Here is a 21,552-nt window from a genome sequence, read left to right on the forward strand (position 1 = left end):
TAACAAATATTTTTCACTTTAATAACCGACATTCAAATAACAATAAAAGACCATTTCATTTATAAAAAAAGCTTGCGATGCTTTATTTGGACTACATGGAACACCTATCCATCATCCTCACACCTTCGCTCGATGTCCAAGCAGAATTATAAATAAAACTTATTTGTGTCTGTCTGTCTGTTTACCACCGCGTCGCGGGAAGACGACTGGAGGGATCGCGATTGAATTTAGAACGTATCTCGAAAGTAGACAAACTTAAAATATCGGCTATACAACTTCGCGAAATTCCCGACCGGGAGAGAAAAACGTTTGTTTTAGAAGCAACAAGGAGGAGGCCCGATAGAACGTTTCTATTTGTCGAATGTTTCAATCGCTCGAGTGTTCGAATTTTTAATGTAAATAGCCTCACGGTTCTTGCGTCAACGCTTTTTACACGTCGAAACCTGTATCCGTTAAAGACAAATATTTTTGTTAACATTATTATGCCTACAATTTTAATGTCGCAAGTTGAACGTGTTGTAAATGTTAACATGACATACATATATTTATCATCGATTCCATTGTTGAAGGTTACAGATTACGTTACGATGCGTTAATACGATGCGAATTTCAGATTATATTTTAAACAAAGGCAGTAAATGTTCAACTGCATCGCGTAATCGATTAATTAATTAATGTACAAGAATCGGTCGATAAATGTTTAAATTTAGTGTAGTGTACGTGACAGAAACAATAAGTTTTAAGAGACAATTCTTGCCCGACACCGGTTTCCTTCCTCTATTCCATAATTGTAGTTTTAATAAACCCTCACAGAGGTTGTGAATTTACACGTCCATGGAAAGAATGAAGCTCTTATTGGTCAGAATCTCGCCACCCTCTTTTCGACACGCGCAGAACCAGACTTGAAAACATTTATTGCTATTCAGTCGCACGCACACTCGCAACTAACAACACTCCCTAACGATACAAATACATCTTACAACTTACATAAAAATAGTTTTTAGGTATTTCCTATCCTTGGACAGCATCCTTTCGTAACATTTTTTTCACTATACAATAACTTATCTAGAGCTTCATCGATGGTCAACAAAGAGACATGTTTTCTTAAAACATTTTCTTTTCTTTTTTCTTTTTTTTTTTTTCTTGTAATTATATATATAGTATAAATACTCACAGAGTACTGTATAGAGCACTAAAACATGTACCATGATTGCTCGTCGAGCATAAAAAGCGAAAGATTCCTCTTTCTTTACAATTAGGTTGATTATTATCGATTCAACCAAGAATGAAACGCTCATGGTTCTTTTCGCATCGTTGAGTGCACGAAACGCATCATACGATTGTTCGAGATTACATGATTTCAATTTCTATCGTGCAACGTGAGGACCATCAAACTTTGTTAGAGTACACTTTGGTGGTAGGTGGTTGCTGCCAGCCACCGAACGTTTTCTCGATCTCTTTTGCTACGGCGATGGTCAGGTGGTCGTTCCCTGAATTTGCTACGATCTGTAACAATACAACATATAACGATCGAATATAATATGATAACGTTCTATGATATTTAAAAAATAATTACTTGTAGGCCAATGGGCAAACCGTTGTCGGCCAGTCCCATTGGACATTGAGTCACGGGCAATCCCAACACATTGTAAATCATCATGTAAGTGAAATTAGCGATCCTGTTGTACGATTGGTACCGATAATGTGCCGGTGTTATGAAAGTAGGATAAATCAGTATTCCGTTATCGCCGAGAACATCCTGTAATCCCAAAACCGCTTCAGGAATCGTCCATAGACCAAAATTGGATAAATTTTATCCGTAAACTAACTTTTTATACGGTTAAATTACTATTCTACAGACATGTATACATACATACATATAATTTGTGCATCTTGGATGAACAGTAAATCCAACTCACCTCGAACTGCTTCTTTAATAATATTCTCTTTTCGTGCATCGCATCTCGAAGACTCTGTGGAAATTTCCTGTACACCCATTTCACCATTATGTATGATAACAACCCCATAGAGTACCGCGACGACATGAAGATATACTTGAACAACTCCACAAGGATTTTCCATAAAGTCTGTATTTATGTTTAATTTACTCGATCAATTTATTTTGTACAATCGAGGCTTCAATTAATATTCGTACTGAGAATTGCTTACCGAACCGTCGAATTCCTTCTTAACATCGTCCACCTCCATGTCCAGCAGTAGATTACTCGACATAGTGAATGCATATTTCATGTTTGACAATGGTGCCTGGAAACGAATTGTTTATCTTGTAAATCTAATGTTAATGATATTCGCTAACTCGAGCATATTTTAAACGATTCCATACCTTTTGCACTTTAGCGCCGTATGTTAATTCAATGTATGCCTTTAGCCTACGAATAGCTTGTTTTGTGTCTCGGCTGATAGCGTTTGTCGCGGTACAGCAATCTTCCAAGTAGAAGAACTTGAGGCTCGTCATAGATACCTGCGCAAAAGTGTTCAGGACTTGATTAGAATCTTTTTTCATTGGGAAAAGGACACAAAATTTTATTCTCAATTTTTCTTAACAATGTCGTTTTTTAAATTTTTTAAATAAAACAAGGGTAAATGGGACGCCATGTTATAGAAATATGGATTTTTTAACCTTTTTATTAAAAATACGGCGGCCCTTCTCTGTTTCAGCTATGAGACTCATCATAAGGGGTAGATCCTCCGCGTATCTAGTCATCACACCCAATGTGAAATAATCGTTCCAAACTTTGTCCGTAGAATTTGGTTTGTGGCCCTTGCAAGACACCAAATCTACAACGAATACGAGTCCTCAAAGTTCCTCGAAATTTTTTCTAAAACAGTATACATTGCATACGACACTTACAAGCTGTAGGTTTGTGACCGAAAACTCCACAACACATGGCTGGATAACGTGCAGAGCCTGCAACATCTGACACAAGACTCACCATGGATGCACCAGAGCCCAGAAGAGCTGCCTGGAACAAAACAAGCATGACAAACTTAAAAGAAACTCAACTCCTGTAAATACTTGATTCGTGCTCTAACACGTACGAATAAATAATTCATCTATAAAAATGGACCATACTACGAATGGTCCAACCATCAATTACTATAGCTATTATCTTCGATGTTTTTCTCGGAAAACTCGTTTCGAAGGAAAAGACGAAAGATACAAACCTCGCCACCCGAAGAACCACCAGCGATTCTGTTGGAGTCGTAGGGGTTCCAGGTGGAACCAGTCACTTTGTTGTTACTTTCCCAAAATAAGCACAACTCCGGCGTGTTGCTAACTAGAAGAATAATAGCGCCTGCTTCGCGTATCATGCTCACGACGAGGGCATCCTCCTTAGCTTTTTCTGGATTCTTTTCCAGCACGCCGACCGAATAGGACATCCCTGAAAATATAAAATTTCGTTTCTTATTATCTAAGCTTCTTTTGCGTAAGAGATTCTGGCAATCGGTTTCGTTTACGCCTGCTTATTTTACTGAGGCTCTGTTCGATCTAAACTTGAACCACTCGCGATAAACAGCTGATAAGCGCTTGTGCAATCACAGGACGAAATCACGATAACGCGGTATTGTACTACGAATGCAATTCTCAACAAACCCCAAAATCAACTCTCTAGTGTTACGTGTACATATGTCGAATAAGATCAGAAAATTCAACGGGATTCGTTTTTAAGATACCCAAAGAGAAGAGGCTAACGAAGGTTGCATTTTTCTCTGTTTCAGAGATACGTTTCCTATGGCTACTTTTCGACTCATTCGACGCGTTCTTTTCTAGGTCAGCGTGCTTCTCGGGCGAAATAGAAAGTAGGAAAAGAGTCGCAGGAACCTTTCACGGCTATGCTCTCCTTGATGGTCACTGGCACACCGAGAAGAGGCATATCGCGCGCCAATTCATCTTTCTTCTTCTTCGTTCGCGCCAAAAAGTCATCGACGCTTCGCGCCTCTTGAGTGGCGAGGTCGTATCGCGATTCTACGATCGCGTTCAATATCGGATTTACGGCCTTGCATCTCTCGATATAGATTCTGACCACTTCCTGGCTGCTAACCTGAGAGCATAATAAACGTTTTACGCAAACGAAAAATATATCCTACGGAGAATCGTTGAAATTTCTACGTGCAATAGTACAACATATATTTTTAAATAAATTATTTGGTCGCCAATGGATTTGTTACACGATCTAATACAATTTTTTGGGCGATCCTCGGTGTACAATTGTTTATGCAAACATTATCTCGAACAAAAACCGATCGGCTCCAAGAGACCAAGATTACGATCGAAAAAATTTTAATGGAAATTTACTATTGCGTTAAAAAATCGATTGTTTCTTACTTCTTTTTCCCGAATTCGTCGAGCAATCTCCGTGGCTGAGTGTAAAAGGAGGTCGTTCTGAATCGGTGGTAACAGTTTCCGTTTCTTCAAGTGTGGTATCGCGTAGAAGGGCAACGTCAGGTACGACAATACGTAGAAAATGAATTTCATTATATTCTGAATTAATAAACCCATCGTGCCCTGCAATGCAAAGAGAAAGATGTATTAGAGAAACTAAAATTAAAGAAGCATCATTAAATTATTACAAAATGTATAGAAATTATAATACTGTAGAATACAAGTTCAGGGAAAGTGATGGACACTTTGTAAGTTTGCAAACTTTGTGGTCCAAGCGACTCGTATGTGTGTTTTTAACACAATAGGATCGTGTGAAAGTTTCGACACCAGAGTGATAATTTTCTCAACGTCGCGGTAAACCTCAAAGTAACCAACACCACCAACCAATTGACGTTATTAAGACGTATATACACCGGCTATACATACAAGAGCCTGGCGAGAAAACGCTTCTCATTATCCCTCATTACTACATAGAGATTTGATAAAAATTAGTAAAGTGTTGCTCCACGATTATCGGGAGTTCTTGTTAATAAATATATTTTATACCTCTTTCGTATAGTAAATAATTGTTTTTATTTTTTTGCAAAGTTCGATTTTTCTACGATACTAGGTGAAGGCCGGTGTGCAGTTTTCAATATTGATACCAGATTTGTTTACAACTCCCGAGGAACGTGAATGCAACGTTAAGCTAGATCGAGTCACGAACTCGAGACTCGTTTAAATTTTAATTACCAATGTCTCGAGCCATCGCGTTCAACGTCAATTCTTACCAAACGGGTGTTTAACGTGAAATGAAACGTGACTGACAATTTTTATTCTGTCCCCGCGTCACGGTTTGCAGCGTTCAAAAAGTCCTTCTGCATTCCGGTCGTCCATTAATGAGACATTGATACTTGATCGCTTGAAACCCGGTTTTACCAGACGTGTTTAACTTTCTGATCGAGAGCAATTTCAAAATCAATGTAATTTTCCCGATGGGTGTATACCTAACGCGTCCAAGCTAATGGTCGGTTCTTTTTTTTTCTTTTCAAAAACGCATGTTAACCGGTGATGAGAAGCAAACAATTTTTTTTGTTCTAGATAGGAGGCGTACAACAACGTCTAAAATACTATCTGCGCTACTCTGCTCCTTCTATTTAAATAAAACAATTATTTTGTTTCTTGTATAACAGCTAAAATATTACAATCATTATTGTACTCTTAAACAAAACAACTGTTTTATTTTTTTAATTATAAATTACTTCGGTTCGAAATCTACAAGTTGGACTCGCCAGGTAAAGCTATGCTTTATGACCCAAGACCCTGACCAATGTATAAATTATTCCGTGATTTATTTACAAGAAATATATGCAAATGAACCAAGAGTCTCTTAATGTATTTATCGAGACTGATTAAATAATTTATCCAAGTTATTTCCAAGAAAAGCCACGTGCATAAACCTCGCGAGTCGCAGCAACTCACCGAATGATTCGCTATAAGCTTCGCGTACAGCATCGGCAGTATGCACAACGTGAGCTCCATGTCTTTTGTCTTCGTCGACCAATCGTTCGATGTTTGAAATTTTTTCGTCGATCGATGCATTCGCTTCCGACTCGAGATTACGTCATTAGAGACAGCCACGCGCGAGCACTGACATTAAAACGTATATCTCGTTACGACGGGGACGGAGAATTGTTATTGTTCGCGTTGTCCATTGACACCGTTGTATCATCAAAGCGTATTTTGTTATCATCGAACGTAACGAGACGCCTGCGTAGAAAAACCTTGCGTCAATATTCTCACAGTCATTTCGAATCATCTATGACAGCATTCCTCAAACATTAAGCCCCCCGCCCTCGATAAAAGTAAACATTTAAACCCCTCCAGTAGCATTAAATTAAGCGACAAAGATATTGCACAGGCTCGTGGTACAGGGGGAAAATACATATTCCACTTTAACGTATACAAATTTCGAGAAATTAAATTTAATATATTAATATTATCGAATAAAGTTACAAAACTCCTACGCGGATCCAAACACGGATCTATACGTAGATTACACGATTACATCCATATTTCTAATTGTTCGTGGCAAACTCATTTCTAAAATATTCTGAACGCCACGAATAGATCTTGACGATCGAAGCAAAAAGAAAATTAAAAATGTTTGCTTTTCTCTATTAATTTACAAGGTACCTCGATCGGATCAGCCCAAGAAAAAGATGCACACGATCATTGACAGTTAGGCAGAAAAACGTTCCGAGAGATCGAGTCGAACCTTTCGCGATCGTATATCATTTCAGTGGTCGCGGCGCGGACTAAACGGACCCCGTACGCGGCTGGCATACTTAAACGAAAAACCATCATGGTGGGGCGTTTCGTGAAATCCGTCATCGACCTTCTACACCACGCTGACCACGGAACTGATTGACAACCGCGTTTACGGAGTTATTAGCACTCGGATGTTTTTGTTCCGAATCGACCTTCCTCCTCGAGTCCATCGAGTGGAACGGAGTTCTTTGCGCTGCCGTACAACGATTTCGACCGTTTTTCGAGTATCGATCATCGTCCGCGCGACCATTCAAATCTCCAAATTGACCTAGAGCAACCGTTAAATTACAAATTTTAGTATCGTAGAACAACTCATATAATTATTAATAGTTTTAAACGCAAAAATATAACGTTAACCGAATGTTTTCCGTAGTCATAGTTGCATGCGAGTGCAAATCCAATGAGAGATCCATTCTAAACAATCCATGCTGTATTTTCTTTGCCCTGTTTTTATTTTCTTCCGAAACGATTTATTAGAAAATGAAATTATTATGGAAATACTGTAATTGGAAACTAGTAGCTCGGTTAAATTTATCAAGATATAATTATACCATTGGAATGGTTATGCGTGCTGCCGATTTCATTTTTGGACTTGGGTTAAATGATATATGTATAATAGTATGAGACCGATATGATCAGTCGAGCGTAGCAGCATGATCGATTTGGTGGAAACACCCACCCTAGAAATAACCCACTCTTTCCCAAACTCGTGGCTTTCTTGTTTAATTATTCCAATGTGATTTCCGTTTCCTCTCTTTTTTCTAAGAATTCTATCTTTCTACTATCTTATTTAGCATACGATCGTCCCTTCGTTTAACTTTTTCAGCTGTCATTAACAGGCAGGAAGCATTTTAGCATTTTGCATTTCTCGGTAATTACGAGAATTCGTAAATTGCAATAAAAATCGACAGAACGCTGCTTTTTAAACGAGACTGGTTAATAACATTTTTTTTTATCCTGAGTAGTTAAAGAACTACGATAAAAAATTAAATTCGATCCGCTGTGTACATTCAAAGACAATGTAAGTTTTAATTCTGTTTACAAACATTCTCCACATTTCATGGAATATTTTATCAATAACTTTATGCTTGTTTACATATTTCCGAGAGATAACTAGACAGTATCGGTTCTTTCCGAGTCTTCTTCAGAGATTAGGCCTTTGAAATGGCGAACTTTAACGAGAGTGTTGATACGTTCTAGTGTTGGACGAGTACAACGCAGCTGCCGATAAGCTGCTATAGTTATTCGCCAAACGTTTTAACATATAAAAACCATGAAAAATTGATTTTTTTTACCAATAAAATGTATTGTGAATGTTTGCAAAACGACAGAGTAATTAAAAAAAGTGTATTCCAATTTCCAGACTACCGTGGACTGTAAAGAATTCCAGCGTGAAAGTGTAGAACGGCTCGATAGATCCGAAAGTGCGCATCGTCCAAGTTCTATCGAGTCTAGGTCAACTAACAACAGTTACACCACCTTATTAACGCACTGCGAAGGACAAACTGTGTGGTACCAAGTACTTTTCATGTTGACCAGCGTGTTGCAAGTCTGCAAATAAAGGAACGTATATAAATTCTCGTCGCATACAGGGTGGCGGAAAAATCTACCGGTTAGCACGTTCAGTGGCATGCCAATGGTTAAGGGATGTTCTCGACATTTACTCAAACTATACCGTGAAATAAATAATTAACAGTTCACGCGTACACTTGTTATTTTATCACATGCTTTCTCTACGAAAATGTTTAAAGGCGACCCATTTTCTTTTCTCTAGGTATATAAAACGTACTCTAAACTATTTTTATGAGAAAAGAATAAAAGCAAACAAAAGAACGATCGGTTTTCCAATGTACAAAAAAGTATTTTTCTATTCCTAATTCTAATTAGATTCAGCATCGGCAAATTTTTGGTGGTTTCCTTAACGATATCGAAATTCGAAGTCGATCGATTAAATCACTCTTGTAATATCGTTCAACATAACTGACAGAAACGAATTTAAAACATTGTACGGAATAATTAATTTAAATTCATCGTTCGATTCATCATAAGATACTCGAAAGAGACATAATACCTCGATAAATAAAATTTTGTTTATCTTATCGACCAGTACCTAATTATACTTGTATCGCTGACTTAATTGAATTAATGCTTCTTATTTTACGTCACTCTCTCTTTGAACCTCTTCAACCTTTACATCGAGGCTACATATCTTATCTTGAACCGATTGAAATTCAATGTCGTTCCTGAAAATTAAAAACTCCATTTCCATTTCCACGTTTGACGAGGCTCGGTATCCACGAAACTGTGTGCATTTTAATAATAGAATAATTCAAAGTTCCTAATCGTATCAAACTATTATTTATAAACAATAATTTCACGATTTCTCGTATTATACACCGCCTCGTTAAAAGTATAGTTTTCCAATTTTTCAATAAAATTGTATAAATATATTCTAGATACTATTTTAAGTAAATTTTGAATCGTTCAATGAGAATCTCCTTCCGTTCAGTGGATATTTATTTTTCTTGTTTGCTATCTTCGATCACGATTGTTTTAAGCAATTCCATCGTACGAATCACTTCCCTATTTGGAGTGTTTACGTTCTTATCGACCAAGGATCTCGTATATTTAGTTTTACTAATTTTATGGGACATCTGTTGACCATATCGACGAGGTATTTTCACGGTTCGTTGATTAGCTCATCGGTTCAATTGGTATATGTATATCTTCCCTCGTTCGTTCGAACCTCTTCATCTTATTTGCCAGCCTCAGCCACATTCTTTTTAGCGTCCGTACCGCGTCTTGTTTAACGTTCTAGCACTCCAAAGAGGAAACCTTTCTGCGCGTTCGATTTTATTGGTTTTCTTGGAACTTATACTGCCCGTTTTGTGCATCTTCGTTCACTATACATCGACAATTTGCTTATCCGTTCAATTAACATTCGTTGTCGCGTATTTTCCCCTTGCTTTGTCAGCTCAGATTCGTTCCATTTAGTAAAAGATTATCCAAACATTTTCACTAAACAAAATTAATACTATTTAATAAATCAATATACTTTTTCAAGAAAGGCTGTACTTGAACGTTAAAAAGAAACGCAGACCGGGGGCGTTTAAAAAAGTAACGTGAGAGAAGAATGTAACTTGGATTATTCTGTTGCAAAATTAACGTTTATTGCCGAAGATGAAAATGAGTGGTCGTAAAACTCGGATTCGCGTGTGTGGTTTGTGGTTGAAGCGTTAAAAGTCACACGATGCGATGCGCGGAATGTCAAGTGCTCTCAAGTGCGTGTCGCAAACGTTATTCTAATCTGCTCGTATCTGCAAAGTGTCCGTGCATAGACTTCATAGTACATGGTACATAAATCTTAGCTTGCATAGAAAAACCGACTGACCCAGAGACCGACCTTTTTTTTCACTCTACCATAAATCATTGGAAACGAAATTAAAATGGATTAACAGCGCGTGTCAAGGACTCCCTGTAATACTAAACTGTCCTAAATAAAGGGTGTAGAAATAGCGTCGATGCCTGATGCTAACATTCAAAGAGTAAATAATACACCTTTCGAGGAGCAGGTAAAAATGTTGCTCTGTCGGATACCAAGTATGAGAAACACTGGCCCGTAACGTAACGTGTAAATACATAGTACCTACTTGCCTAAGCACGGTAATCCTTTGCCAGACTGCTCCACCGACCGTCACGACGATCACCTGGCTTTTCACGGTTCAGAATTCGAGGTAACGATACGTGTCGCCTGGCGCAATAACTTTGAATAACTTTCACGACACCCGAATTCATCGTCCGGGCCAACGGTTCGCTATTTCGACGCTTTCTCGAGCCGATTCCAACGCGATATTCTCTCCACCACGGAAACGCTCCAACGAAAGTGAACAGAGACGAGTAGGTACAGCTGATGCCCCTCGCTAATGATCACCGACCATTCGCTACGCGAACATTTATCGAGGGAGTTTATTCTACAAGGGATCTCCGTAAGGGAGCGCGATCTTTGTAATCCGAAAAGAAATAATAAATACTACTACCATTATTACACGTTCTAAAATCATTCGGAGGAATGTAGTTTTGACAATTACAAATTGATTCATTCTAGCGAAGGTTGATTCGAAACGTTAATAACGTTACGCCTTTCAACCCTTAACCGGTATCGTATTTTTACAAGACGCAACAGTATTATACCAGGGCATTTAAATGCCTCCAAATATATTATTGAATATAATAATGGTTTCTCAAAATACCCTACTATACCGACTAAGGGTCAATACATGGAAAATTAATGAACTAATCCCCAAAGAACATATTTCTGAAGACGATTCGAATCCGTGTTTAATAATTTGTAAACGAAAGCGTTAAGAATCGCTACTATTGTAATGTTTACCAGGATGGAAGACTCCACGTGGATTTCGCGACGTCGCGACGGATGGATGTTGCGTTGAGTCCGGATGCGTCCAACGGTTAGCCCAAGACTGATTCGCCTCGGCCTCAATGCCGAGCAACTACAAAAAGAAATATCACGGTTTTCATCCTTGTTCGAAGTACGGGCGCTCGATTCCCCCGAAAAATTTTCGTACCTCGTATTTCACTCTCCGTCTCGCTTACAACGTTACGTTTTACCGTCGTAGTGTCATACTCATACTACGTCACGATTATTAACGATCATTAAAATTAACTTCTTTCGACGCTGTCATTATGGAAATCCGGACGATTCGTTTTCTCCCTTGCTTCTCCTTCCACCATCCCTTCCACGTCGAATCTTACCATACTTCCGAAGCGTTTTCCTGTTTTTGCACGATCGTTAATTGCTTCATAAAAAAAAAAAAAAAAAATACATACATATTGTACGTACATTCAAATAAATATCTCGTAAATAGATATTCTAGAGCGTAGAATTTCCTATTTTCTTGGGGAAATCGCTAGAACCTGTGCCTCTACGTTTTCTCTTTCGATACATTTGATAATAATGATAACAATGATACTAACGATGTCTTCATTATACTAAATTGGTCGCTATCGGCGCTCTTCTATATTCTTTCAACGAAGTTTACAATCTAAATCAGCAGACTTAGTCATCTTCTTTATAATAATTTAAGAACCGTGTGTGTAATCATCGATGGCATATATTAAAACGCTTTGATGCAAATTTATTTTATTTCCATTTTAACATCTTTTTCTGTACCTAGAAGTAATAAACCAAAGTCACTATAATTTTATTCCTCGCTCGATACATCCGCAGCTTGATATTTTACTGACTCACACTTGCCCGATGATACATTTCCCACATAGATAATAATTGTATTTATAAATGTTTCTTCTTTGAAAGACGCACAAAGCAACTAAATATTTTTAGTTTATTATCATTTGCCAATGTGACATCATCGTTGCACCACTCTTTGTCTTGCAAACAACGATGTGGCTAGAGTTTGTGACGCCATACAGTGGTTTAGAGATTGCATTACTTAATGTATAACGGAATTCGGGTTGATAAGCAAACTTACGACACAACTGTAGGGGGAAGGAAACGTAAAACTCCATGGCGATTCCCGTGCTAACATAATAAGCAAGCAATCATCCGCCAGAAGAAATTATTCGGCGTGTAACTGTTGAACAGACAAGAACAGTAATTATTTCTCTAAACTACGATCCATTTATCCATTTTAAGTAATCTACGGGTAACTTGATCGAATTAGAAATTAACAGGAATGATTTTTCAGCCATTAACGATCATTTGACGGAACAAAGTTCTTTTTGTTATATTGTAAAAAATATCGAGACGAATTCAAAATATAATACAATATCTTTACTAAAACGTTACAAGATGCAGTGATAGAAACGTTACAGTAATGGAAATGGAAAAATTTAGCTTTTCGTCGTATTTTACTTTTAGAAAGAGTAAACATATTTGACCCCAGATTACTGAATGTAAACACGGAACTTTGAATAAGTAGCTACAACTATAAAATTCAGTATAATATATAATCGTTGTATTGAAATTCGACAAATCTTTTTTAATAATCAAAACGATAATAGGTGTCTTTTTAAATGATATTTAAAAACGTAATTTTTGTCATTGTTATAAACTATAAACGTAAAAAGCTTAATTACAACTTGTTACCATTTTTGTTACTCATTGTAGGTATACAAAAGAACCGCAAACGAGCTATACAAGTAGACCTTATACCACAGACGAGGTACACGAGTAGACCTTATGGACTTTCGTGGCCCAATCTGACTGCCATACCGACCTAAAAATTCCTTTGCAATCCCCCCATAGTCAATTCGCATATATTTACGCACATACTACAGCTGTCTACCCATCAATGGTAATTCAGTGAATAGTGTCTCAACTGACCGCCATCCATGAGAAGAGGCCGCTAAAATCACCTCCGAATTTTCAGGTCGGTATGGCAGTCAGATTCGACCGCAGAAGTCCATAAGGTGATTGGTCTACTCGTACACCTCGTCTGTGCCCGCACTAACCGATTCCCAACCACCCTCCATTGATAAAGATCTTCTGTGACCAACGATCATTGGTCGAAGAACCTTGTCTGTGCTTATACCTTATGGGCTTTCGTGGCCCAATCTGACTGCCATACCGACCTGAAAAATCAAAGGTCATTTTAGCGTCCTCTACTCATAGATAACGGTCAGTTAAGAAACTATTCACTGAATTGGTATTGATGAGGAACAACTGTAGTTGTGCATACATACATGTGAATGGACTATGAAAGGGATTAAAAACGCAATTTTCAAACGACCATAACTCCTACAATAGCGAATGTATTTCACTGAAATTTATTTACGAAGTACAATTCATAGATACCTACAAAAAAGTATTAAACAACATTTCTGTAGAGCGTTAAACAATAGTACTAAAAATAAAAAAACGAATTTTTAAGAAAAATCGATCGACGGGGTAGGTACCTAAATTTTTCGGTGAAAAGAAAAATTTTCGAATCGTTCTAAAAAAATTATTTTCGGTTGCAGGGATCAGTTGCAAACATTTTTGGTGAATACACCTACCCCCGAAATCCTACGCACTTTCGAGAAAAAAATTTCGAATAGATGGAAAAATTTGTCCACCTAATCGACCATAACCCCTACAATAGTGAATGTATGTATTTAATTGGTCCTACCTATTGGCATTTCCTTGGTCTTCACTGGATCGCTAACCTTGATATCAACCTCATTATTGACCGTCGAATAACCAATGACTCATTAAAATCATCTCGAAGTGGAAAATTCAAGCCTTTTTACAAGGATCCCCTTACTCTTTGATGCACGATCTTCTTAACATTTTGTTCCACTTTCAAGTAGTGTATCTCAAGGCTAGGAAATAAAGGAATAAATGTTAATTGTATATTCCAGATAATCGGTACAATAAAACATACATACGCGTAGTATCATTTTTTGTCTTACTTCCTCTTGCGTTCATGTCTGTAACCTGATGGGAATGGGGCCCAGAAAAATAGGCTGGAAAAATACATTGGATGTAAGATCTAGTCGAATACCTCGTCTGTGGAAGATAGCATAATGACTGGGAGTATTCTTACATCGAAAAGAAATTGTATACTGCCAAAAAGTGTTGATACTTTTACGTTTCTGCATCAAAATACAATGTTACTTAAATAAAACTATTTTTAAATAATTCGTAATTGTTTCTTCTGATTTACTTGTTACCCTATTACCTTAACAAACGTTAATCTATGTATTTCTGTTAGATATGCAGTTTTATTTTTATGGTTTATAATCGAATTAAAATCTAGATACATTAAATACATAGATAACCGTATGTTTCAGGATTCGCAAAATAGAGGTTAGGAATATCCGAGTACGTGCAAATCACACGAATTAAAATATAAGTACATTAATTACCCGGATACCCGTGTATTTTGATATCTCATTAGGTTCCAGTACTATTTTTAAACTAAAAACAATAAAATATAACGAGAGTGCAAAGAATGCAACGTTGTATCCTGGTTACGCGTCAGCTTCCGTTTATTTGAGAAAAATATTATTTACATTGCACAGATATATATGTATATGTATATGTATGTATATCACCAGCGTTATTAAAAGACAAATGGACAATCAGTTTTCTGAAAGCTCTTTGCATGACGAAGGCCATTTGAAAATTAATTTCGAACATAAACTTGTCTTGTTAAGAAGGTATTCTTCTGTAAATCTTTTAAACAATTGATTTCTTTTTTACATTCACTCGAAAAACAGTTTATATGTGCAATAACCTGTATCCAAACTCCTTGATCCTTTCCTATTTTTTTAGTTCACAAATATGACAAAAAACATTCAAAAATCGATAACTAAATTATTACTTAAACAAAGTGTTACTACTCTTTTAATTATTGACTATTTTCCTGTCATTTTAGTATCTACTACAGTAAAACTCGTCCTAATTAAGAATCAATTAAGAAATGATGATTATTTTACTTTGAGAAAACTTCAACCAAAAAAGTTGTATAGTTTTTTGCTTTGTTTATAAAAAATACGCGTTTTACAGTAGTATACCCCCATTAACTAGTCTTCTTTCTTTGTTGTTGTACATTTTTTCGTATTACTCTGCGACCTGACCCCAAATTCTTAGACTTCGAATACAGTTTTACACGAGCGTTTGTCTGGTTAAAAACGAACATATTTTCTATTGTATAGTTTCCACAATTTTCCAACATTTCTTAATTTATCTTTCTTTTAAATTAAAATGAAAGACTCGTGTAGTTTTGTAACTAATTGTAAAATCTCATTAAAAGGATTAAAGGTTCGATTTGCATTAAACAAGAGCTTCCAGCGATGCCCAGAATATACCCCAAGAGAAACAAACATAACGTCGACGATAATTCGATCCTCGAAACAATTCTCTGTACCAGTGGTCTGTTTACTAAAATTTCGCGTATATTTTTCCAAAAAGAGAACAGTTTCTGAGACAGATCTTTTTTTTTTTACACTGTGAAAATATCCGAATGCTAGGGATGATCATTTAGCGCCGTGACATGGTACGTATACGTGTATAAATAGCAATAATAATATTAATAATACTAATTGTAATTCATAACAGTGTTACTGCGTGAAATAACTTCTATAGCAAACACAACTATTCGACGATGTCGTTTTTAAAAGAAGCAACATCGTTTCTTCTGTGAGAAAAATGTATCTACAAGGTACAACTCCTGTTTTCATCCTTAAGTACTGAGTATAATCATTATCGTCGTTACGAGCTATTATTATTATTGTTATTACTGTTTGTTTATACGTTTTACATTCAGCGCACCTGTAAACACCATCATCATTTATTAAAAAATTCCATCGACTGGACCTTTCTTCCGTTTCCTTTCGTATCTACTTTCTTCCCCTTCCGCTATCGTCGATAAATATCATCGTTATCAAAGCTACTCGTTTTACGATCGTTTATAATAAAATACATTTATATTAGTCCTGGACCTCGTAAAATTTCTCATTGATCCTCTCGCGATTGACATCAAATAGTATCACATGAATTACATACGGTGTCACGATACGTTCAACGCCGGTCGAGAGAAAAAAAAAACAAATAAAATTCCTCGTGTATTCGGTCCTCGGACGCTTAAAAATATATCATTTGTTCCTACGCTCGTTTCAAATGCAACATGCACATTTCTTGTGTGTACGCGTAAGTAGATAGAACGCCTCTTGAATTCTTTCAATTCCTAACTTCGCGTTTACTGGATCGTGATATCCAGACTGCTGCAAAACAAATGTTCCATGAAATAATTATTAAGTATCAAGATATTGTTGATCTATGGTCTTGAAATTACTTTGAAAAATGTTTCTGAGTTAATGTTAAATGTAAAATTAGAAACATTGAAAAAAGAAAAAATTTTGTTGCGTTTAAGCAACTGTTTCACATGATACTCCATCTTGGGACACTCTGAATGAAAGTAAATTCGTTTCCAATAATTAAAAATGACGACTTTTTCCCCAACGCGAAGGCGAAACGCATTTATGTTTCTTCTTCTTTCTAAACAATTGCAATTTATATCGATAGCAGTACGAAGGTATACTTAAATTTATATCTCCGCATAAGCGTTGCACGTTACGTGAAAATGCAAAACTCTGATCATCACAGCAATGGGCAGAGTGTGAACAGAAAAGTATTTCTATCGTTACAAGCGGATACAATGCGTCCATTTAATACTTGAATGCAACGGTATAGCTCGCCACGAGTGGAAACACTAAGCATCTTTATATATGCATATAAAGATATATATATATGTATATATATTTATATATGCATATATATATATATATATATATATATATATATATATATATATACATCTCATTTCCTATAAGCGAGAGAATAAACATACGTTGCTGAACGCGCTACAAACGAATATATCCTATTTGATATCTCTATCAAATTGCTCTTAATAGCGAAATGTAACCCATGAGAATGTGTACTGTTTCGTAAGTACACACGTCGCACGTGTTTATTATATGTATGCGAAAAGTTTGTCCTTTCCGTTCTTCCTGGGATACCCTGCATCCATTGAGAATTAACTCTAAACCGTGAAATCATGACTATCTCCGTGAATCGATGATTCCGTTCTCTAAGGGAAATGCCGTTAACGCGCGCGTCAATTTTTCACATATCAACAAACAAACAATTTCTAGATAAAGATGATAAAAGTCATCAAACATTTTTTCCAATAATACGACGTGAACGGCTTAAATATAATATGCTTTCTAAAATAGAACAGACTCAAAACTCACTCGTATAAAGGATAAAATGTAGTGCGTATAAAATTCCTAAATCTATAAATAGTTTCTATTAAGCGCTTAACACGATAATCGTCTAAACTAATTACATATTATGAAGTAATATAATAGCATTATATTAACTTAATAATTTGATATACCAACAATGTGCAGTATCGTAATATAAACATTATATTCCGATTCGTTCAACTCATTCGGCAACGTTTTGAACTGTTTCTAGTTAAAAATACAATCGAGAGCAATGTTTTCTTTTGTTTTTTCGTTATCGGATAAACCAGCTTATCGCTCCGATCATGAAAAGCAACGATACTTTTAAAGGGGTAATAGAATTGTGTAACGCGATAGTTCAGATGGAATATCGAATGATGAAAATAGAAGCGCAAGACCGAGTATCATCGTTGTTTGAACAGTTTACAAAGCTATATCTGCTCTAAAGCCGATATGAATTAATCTCTTCGTGTATGATTTAAAAACATTTCACTTTTCAAAACATAAAACAATACGAGTACTACGATGCGTATCGAATGTATAACTATTTTACAAAAGTCTACATTAGTAATCTTCACCCTCTTAATCATTACCATAATGTTACCGTTTCCGTTTCGTAAACAGCCAAAACATTAGCTTTTTTTCGAAAATCATTTTCTGCTTAATAAATCCGTGGTTCGTTATGAAACATATATCAGTCACTTCTCTTCTCGTAAATGAATAAAACGTCGTATGATCAGCTAATCCTGTTTCGAGGCAGTGATCGCGTTAGCAATGATTGGGTTAGTTAAATAACAGGCGCAGTTACACGTTTGTTAAAAGATAGCACGGGTGAGATTCTTTGGAGGAGTTTTCGGATGACGATTGAGATCATTCATCGAGCGTCTTTTGCCGTTAATTTCTCTATTAATTCCTGTAACGGCGCTAATTCTCGTCTCTCTATCAAATTGAACTCCTATAATAAACAAGGGGAGAGAATAATAATTAGAAAATCTCTTTAAAAATTCATTTAACTTTATTCCCTTACCTGAACAAAAAATATGAAGTGTTTGAACGATGTATTTAAATGTGCCTCCTCACCGAGCTGTACAACTTCGCTAAAATGTTGATGATAGATATGAGCGTATACTCTGAACAGCCGTTTTAATATTGTCTTAGCAATGGACAAGAAATTTTTTGGAAAAGGGACACCTAGACAACGAAAACTTTTGTCAGTTCTATATTTCAAGTAACAACAGTTCAACAAAACAATATTGTTTACCAATTTTTGAAGGAAACAATGTTTCATCGTCTAACTGATCCTGCACCCAAGTCATTAAATAATCAATATATTTTGGCGCTGAACATTTAATTGGTTTCTTGACAGTATGCCCATCAGCCCAATGGTATTCATATTTTGGTCCTGCAGACATGATGGGACAACTTTCTTCTGTACAAAATTCTGTGATGGTGCCATATAACATGTTGATTTGATTGAAAAAATCAACAGCTGAAACAATAAATGATTAATGGTACCATTGCAAAGAACATAAGTATGTTTGTATAATGTTGTACATACTGTTCACCGCGACCCATTCATTTAAATCTTCACCCTCTGGAAGCATAACTGCGAGTCTCAAATTTCCAGAACCTAAAGTAGCAGCTGCATGTTTCATCAAGTCATATTGATGAGTTCCTTCAGGAATATTCTTCTTTGGCTTAAAGGTTTTTGAAGACCTGCTTCCGCTTAACAAATCCATGAAAACATTTTTAACAACAACTTCAAAGAATATTACACAAACTCATTTTGTACCAACAATGTTAAAAACATTTGCACAACTATGAAAATAAAGTAAAATTCCCGTTGCATTTTATTAAAATTCAGTGGATTAGATTTGAAACCAACGTAAACTGTTTACTATTTACTAATTGAGAGCCATCTTTCGTTCAGTTCTGATTAGGGCGGATATACGGAAATCGATCGATATCAATCACGATTAAAATTCTCCGCCCCGATAACGGAGACGTTGCAAAAAAAAGAAAAAAGAAAAGAAGAAATAAATTTTACTTTCGCGGCACGATTCGCAGATAATGAATGTCCATTCGATAAATTTGACGTATGACGAAACCGAGTACGGGTGAAAGCGATGAAAAAAGTAGAGGGTAAAAAATCATACGAAGAAAACGATGAATTTTTTAAAGAAATCGTGGTATTGCGCTATTTTTAGGTATCCGCCGATTGGTCGATCGCGATGTACACGAATTCGAGCGGAATGGGTCGGGAACCCAAATTAGCCGAGCTTAGGCAAGCAAATGGAACTGACGGAGACGATTTCTGTCAGTATTTGTCGCATTTGTGACCCGGTCCGTGAGACAAATTACCGACACTTCTACGCTGTCATTCGTCGTCAGCGATTAAATTTAACGATATATCAAACGACAAATTCACGGGGCGCGATGAGCATCTGCTTATTCGTTGTTTTGTGGCGCATACGATCGACATAGAATCGCGAAAGCGTACCGGGGGTGGGGAAAAGTCGATTTTCACTCGAAAGGAAAAAATAAAAAAAAAAAACAACTTACAATAGGAAGCTCATTGTGCGCTCGTGCGATGACCTGTCGCTGATATTTGATTCACGATTATACACGGCCTTTGCGTGTCGTTGATTTCCTTCGGGCCGTGTGACACTATGAAGTTTAACTGTGAACGATATCCCTTTAAATCCACCATACACTTCCCACGATTGTACGATAGACGTTTTGTCAACTACCTTCTCCGCAATCCCTCGACTTCAATCGTTCTACTGCCGTACGGGACTACACCTTTTTAGATGCAGTCACGACCTCTGCTTGGACGTGACTGCAGATGCATCAACCACTTTCGTTAACTTTACAATTTACAATATTTTATTGTACACGATATTTTCGTCAGAATTTAATATCAGATCATAAGATTCTAATTAAAATACAATTATCTAAATATTTTATTATATGAAGAACAATCAATATAATGGGGCAAATTATTGTCGTAGATCGACATTTTGATAGGTTTAGGAATACTCGGTAAAACACGAATTGGTGCTGTGCGAGGGGAAAGTTACCAAGTCCTGTTTTCCCTACGTCGTCACAGTACGCTTGTAAGTATGCTGTTATTTTGAACTTTGTAATAAATATTTGTTCCATTAAAAGAACCAATCGAAAAAGTTATAACAACATTTTACAATTTAACGTATTGATAATCCGTAATTTACTATATAAGAGAACTTTTTCGTTTGAAAATCAACAGTAAATTGCGTATTAAGTTGTGCACAAACTTCATGTAAACACTGCTACATAAGGCATTGTATAAATAAATAGTTACATCTGAAACACTGGGTTTAACTTTGCCGCTAGAACATTGTGCAAAACTGTATCAGGGAATATTTCTTATTAGAGGCAAAGAAAAGAAATTTCGTAACTTTAACAAATTATTTATGATACCTTCATTCCTACGAAATGTTCCTATTATGTTTAATTTTTGTAAACCTTAACGCTAATAGCAATAAAAAATGAATGAAAAAAAGAAACTCGTGGTTACTGATATAGTTATGCTCTTTACTATAGTATAAACTAATTTCTTTACCGCACTCCGAAGAAAAAAGTCAAGCGGATTTAAATCGGATGATCGCGAAAACCGCAATTTTGGTGCAAGACGTTGACCTATCCAACGCGATCCAAACATGCGATTTAAAAATTGTCGCACCGATGCACTAAAATGCACAGGATCTATTATTACATACGGAATAATTGTATTTAAATACTCTTTGCAAAGACATAATCACACTTGTCCGCACCTAATATTTTAATAAATAATACACCAGATATAACAAAGTATAACGGAGCTGCGACATAACTTGTACTTACGCCGTGAGCGAAGCCCGCGCGACTGTTACGTAATAAGAATTTCTACTGTAGCAAACTCGCTGAGCATGCGTACTAGAGCTTCATTTCCAAAGCACGTCATCACTTGGAAATCTTATTGGTCAATTTAGGCGCATGCGCATGGAAAATCGGTTTCACAAAAATTGGCAAGTGTCGCCTTCGCAAAACAG

General features: G+C 36.4%; 1 protein-coding gene across 5 annotated transcripts; it reads right to left on the bottom strand.

Annotated features, from left to right (window-relative positions):
- Window positions 1-1,136: 1,136 nt before the first annotated feature.
- Window positions 1,137-21,505, bottom strand: LOC143340654 (fatty-acid amide hydrolase 2-B-like). Of its 5 annotated transcripts, XM_076762865.1 has the most exons (12): window positions 6,581-6,724; window positions 5,867-6,154; window positions 4,349-4,528; window positions 3,845-4,064; window positions 3,187-3,404; window positions 2,873-2,984; window positions 2,642-2,799; window positions 2,345-2,482; window positions 2,170-2,265; window positions 1,920-2,087; window positions 1,577-1,759; window positions 1,137-1,506 (listed from the first exon to the last, which is right to left on the bottom strand). In XM_076762865.1, exons 2-12 carry the CDS (start codon window positions 5,984-5,986, stop codon window positions 1,390-1,392), a joined length of 1,710 nt encoding a protein of 569 aa, XP_076618980.1. In that variant the 5' UTR covers window positions 5,987-6,154; window positions 6,581-6,724; the 3' UTR covers window positions 1,137-1,389. The 5 variants fall into 5 exon arrangements, 2 of the variants coding, with proteins under 2 accessions (XP_076618980.1, XP_076618981.1); XM_076762866.1 differs by lacking the exons at window positions 5,867-6,154; window positions 6,581-6,724 and adding an exon at window positions 11,106-11,223; XR_013079473.1 differs by lacking the exons at window positions 1,137-1,506; window positions 1,577-1,759; window positions 1,920-2,087; ... (7 more) ...; window positions 5,867-6,154; window positions 6,581-6,724 and adding exons at window positions 8,084-8,266; window positions 11,106-11,223; window positions 11,299-11,505; ... (4 more) ...; window positions 19,041-19,207; window positions 20,045-21,505.
- Between the last annotated feature and the right edge of the window lie 47 nt (window positions 21,506-21,552).

The sequence above is a fragment of the Colletes latitarsis genome, chromosome 3 (genome assembly GCF_051014445.1).
Source record: "Colletes latitarsis isolate SP2378_abdomen chromosome 3, iyColLati1, whole genome shotgun sequence".
Classification (NCBI taxonomy): Eukaryota; Metazoa; Arthropoda; class Insecta; order Hymenoptera; family Colletidae; genus Colletes; species Colletes latitarsis.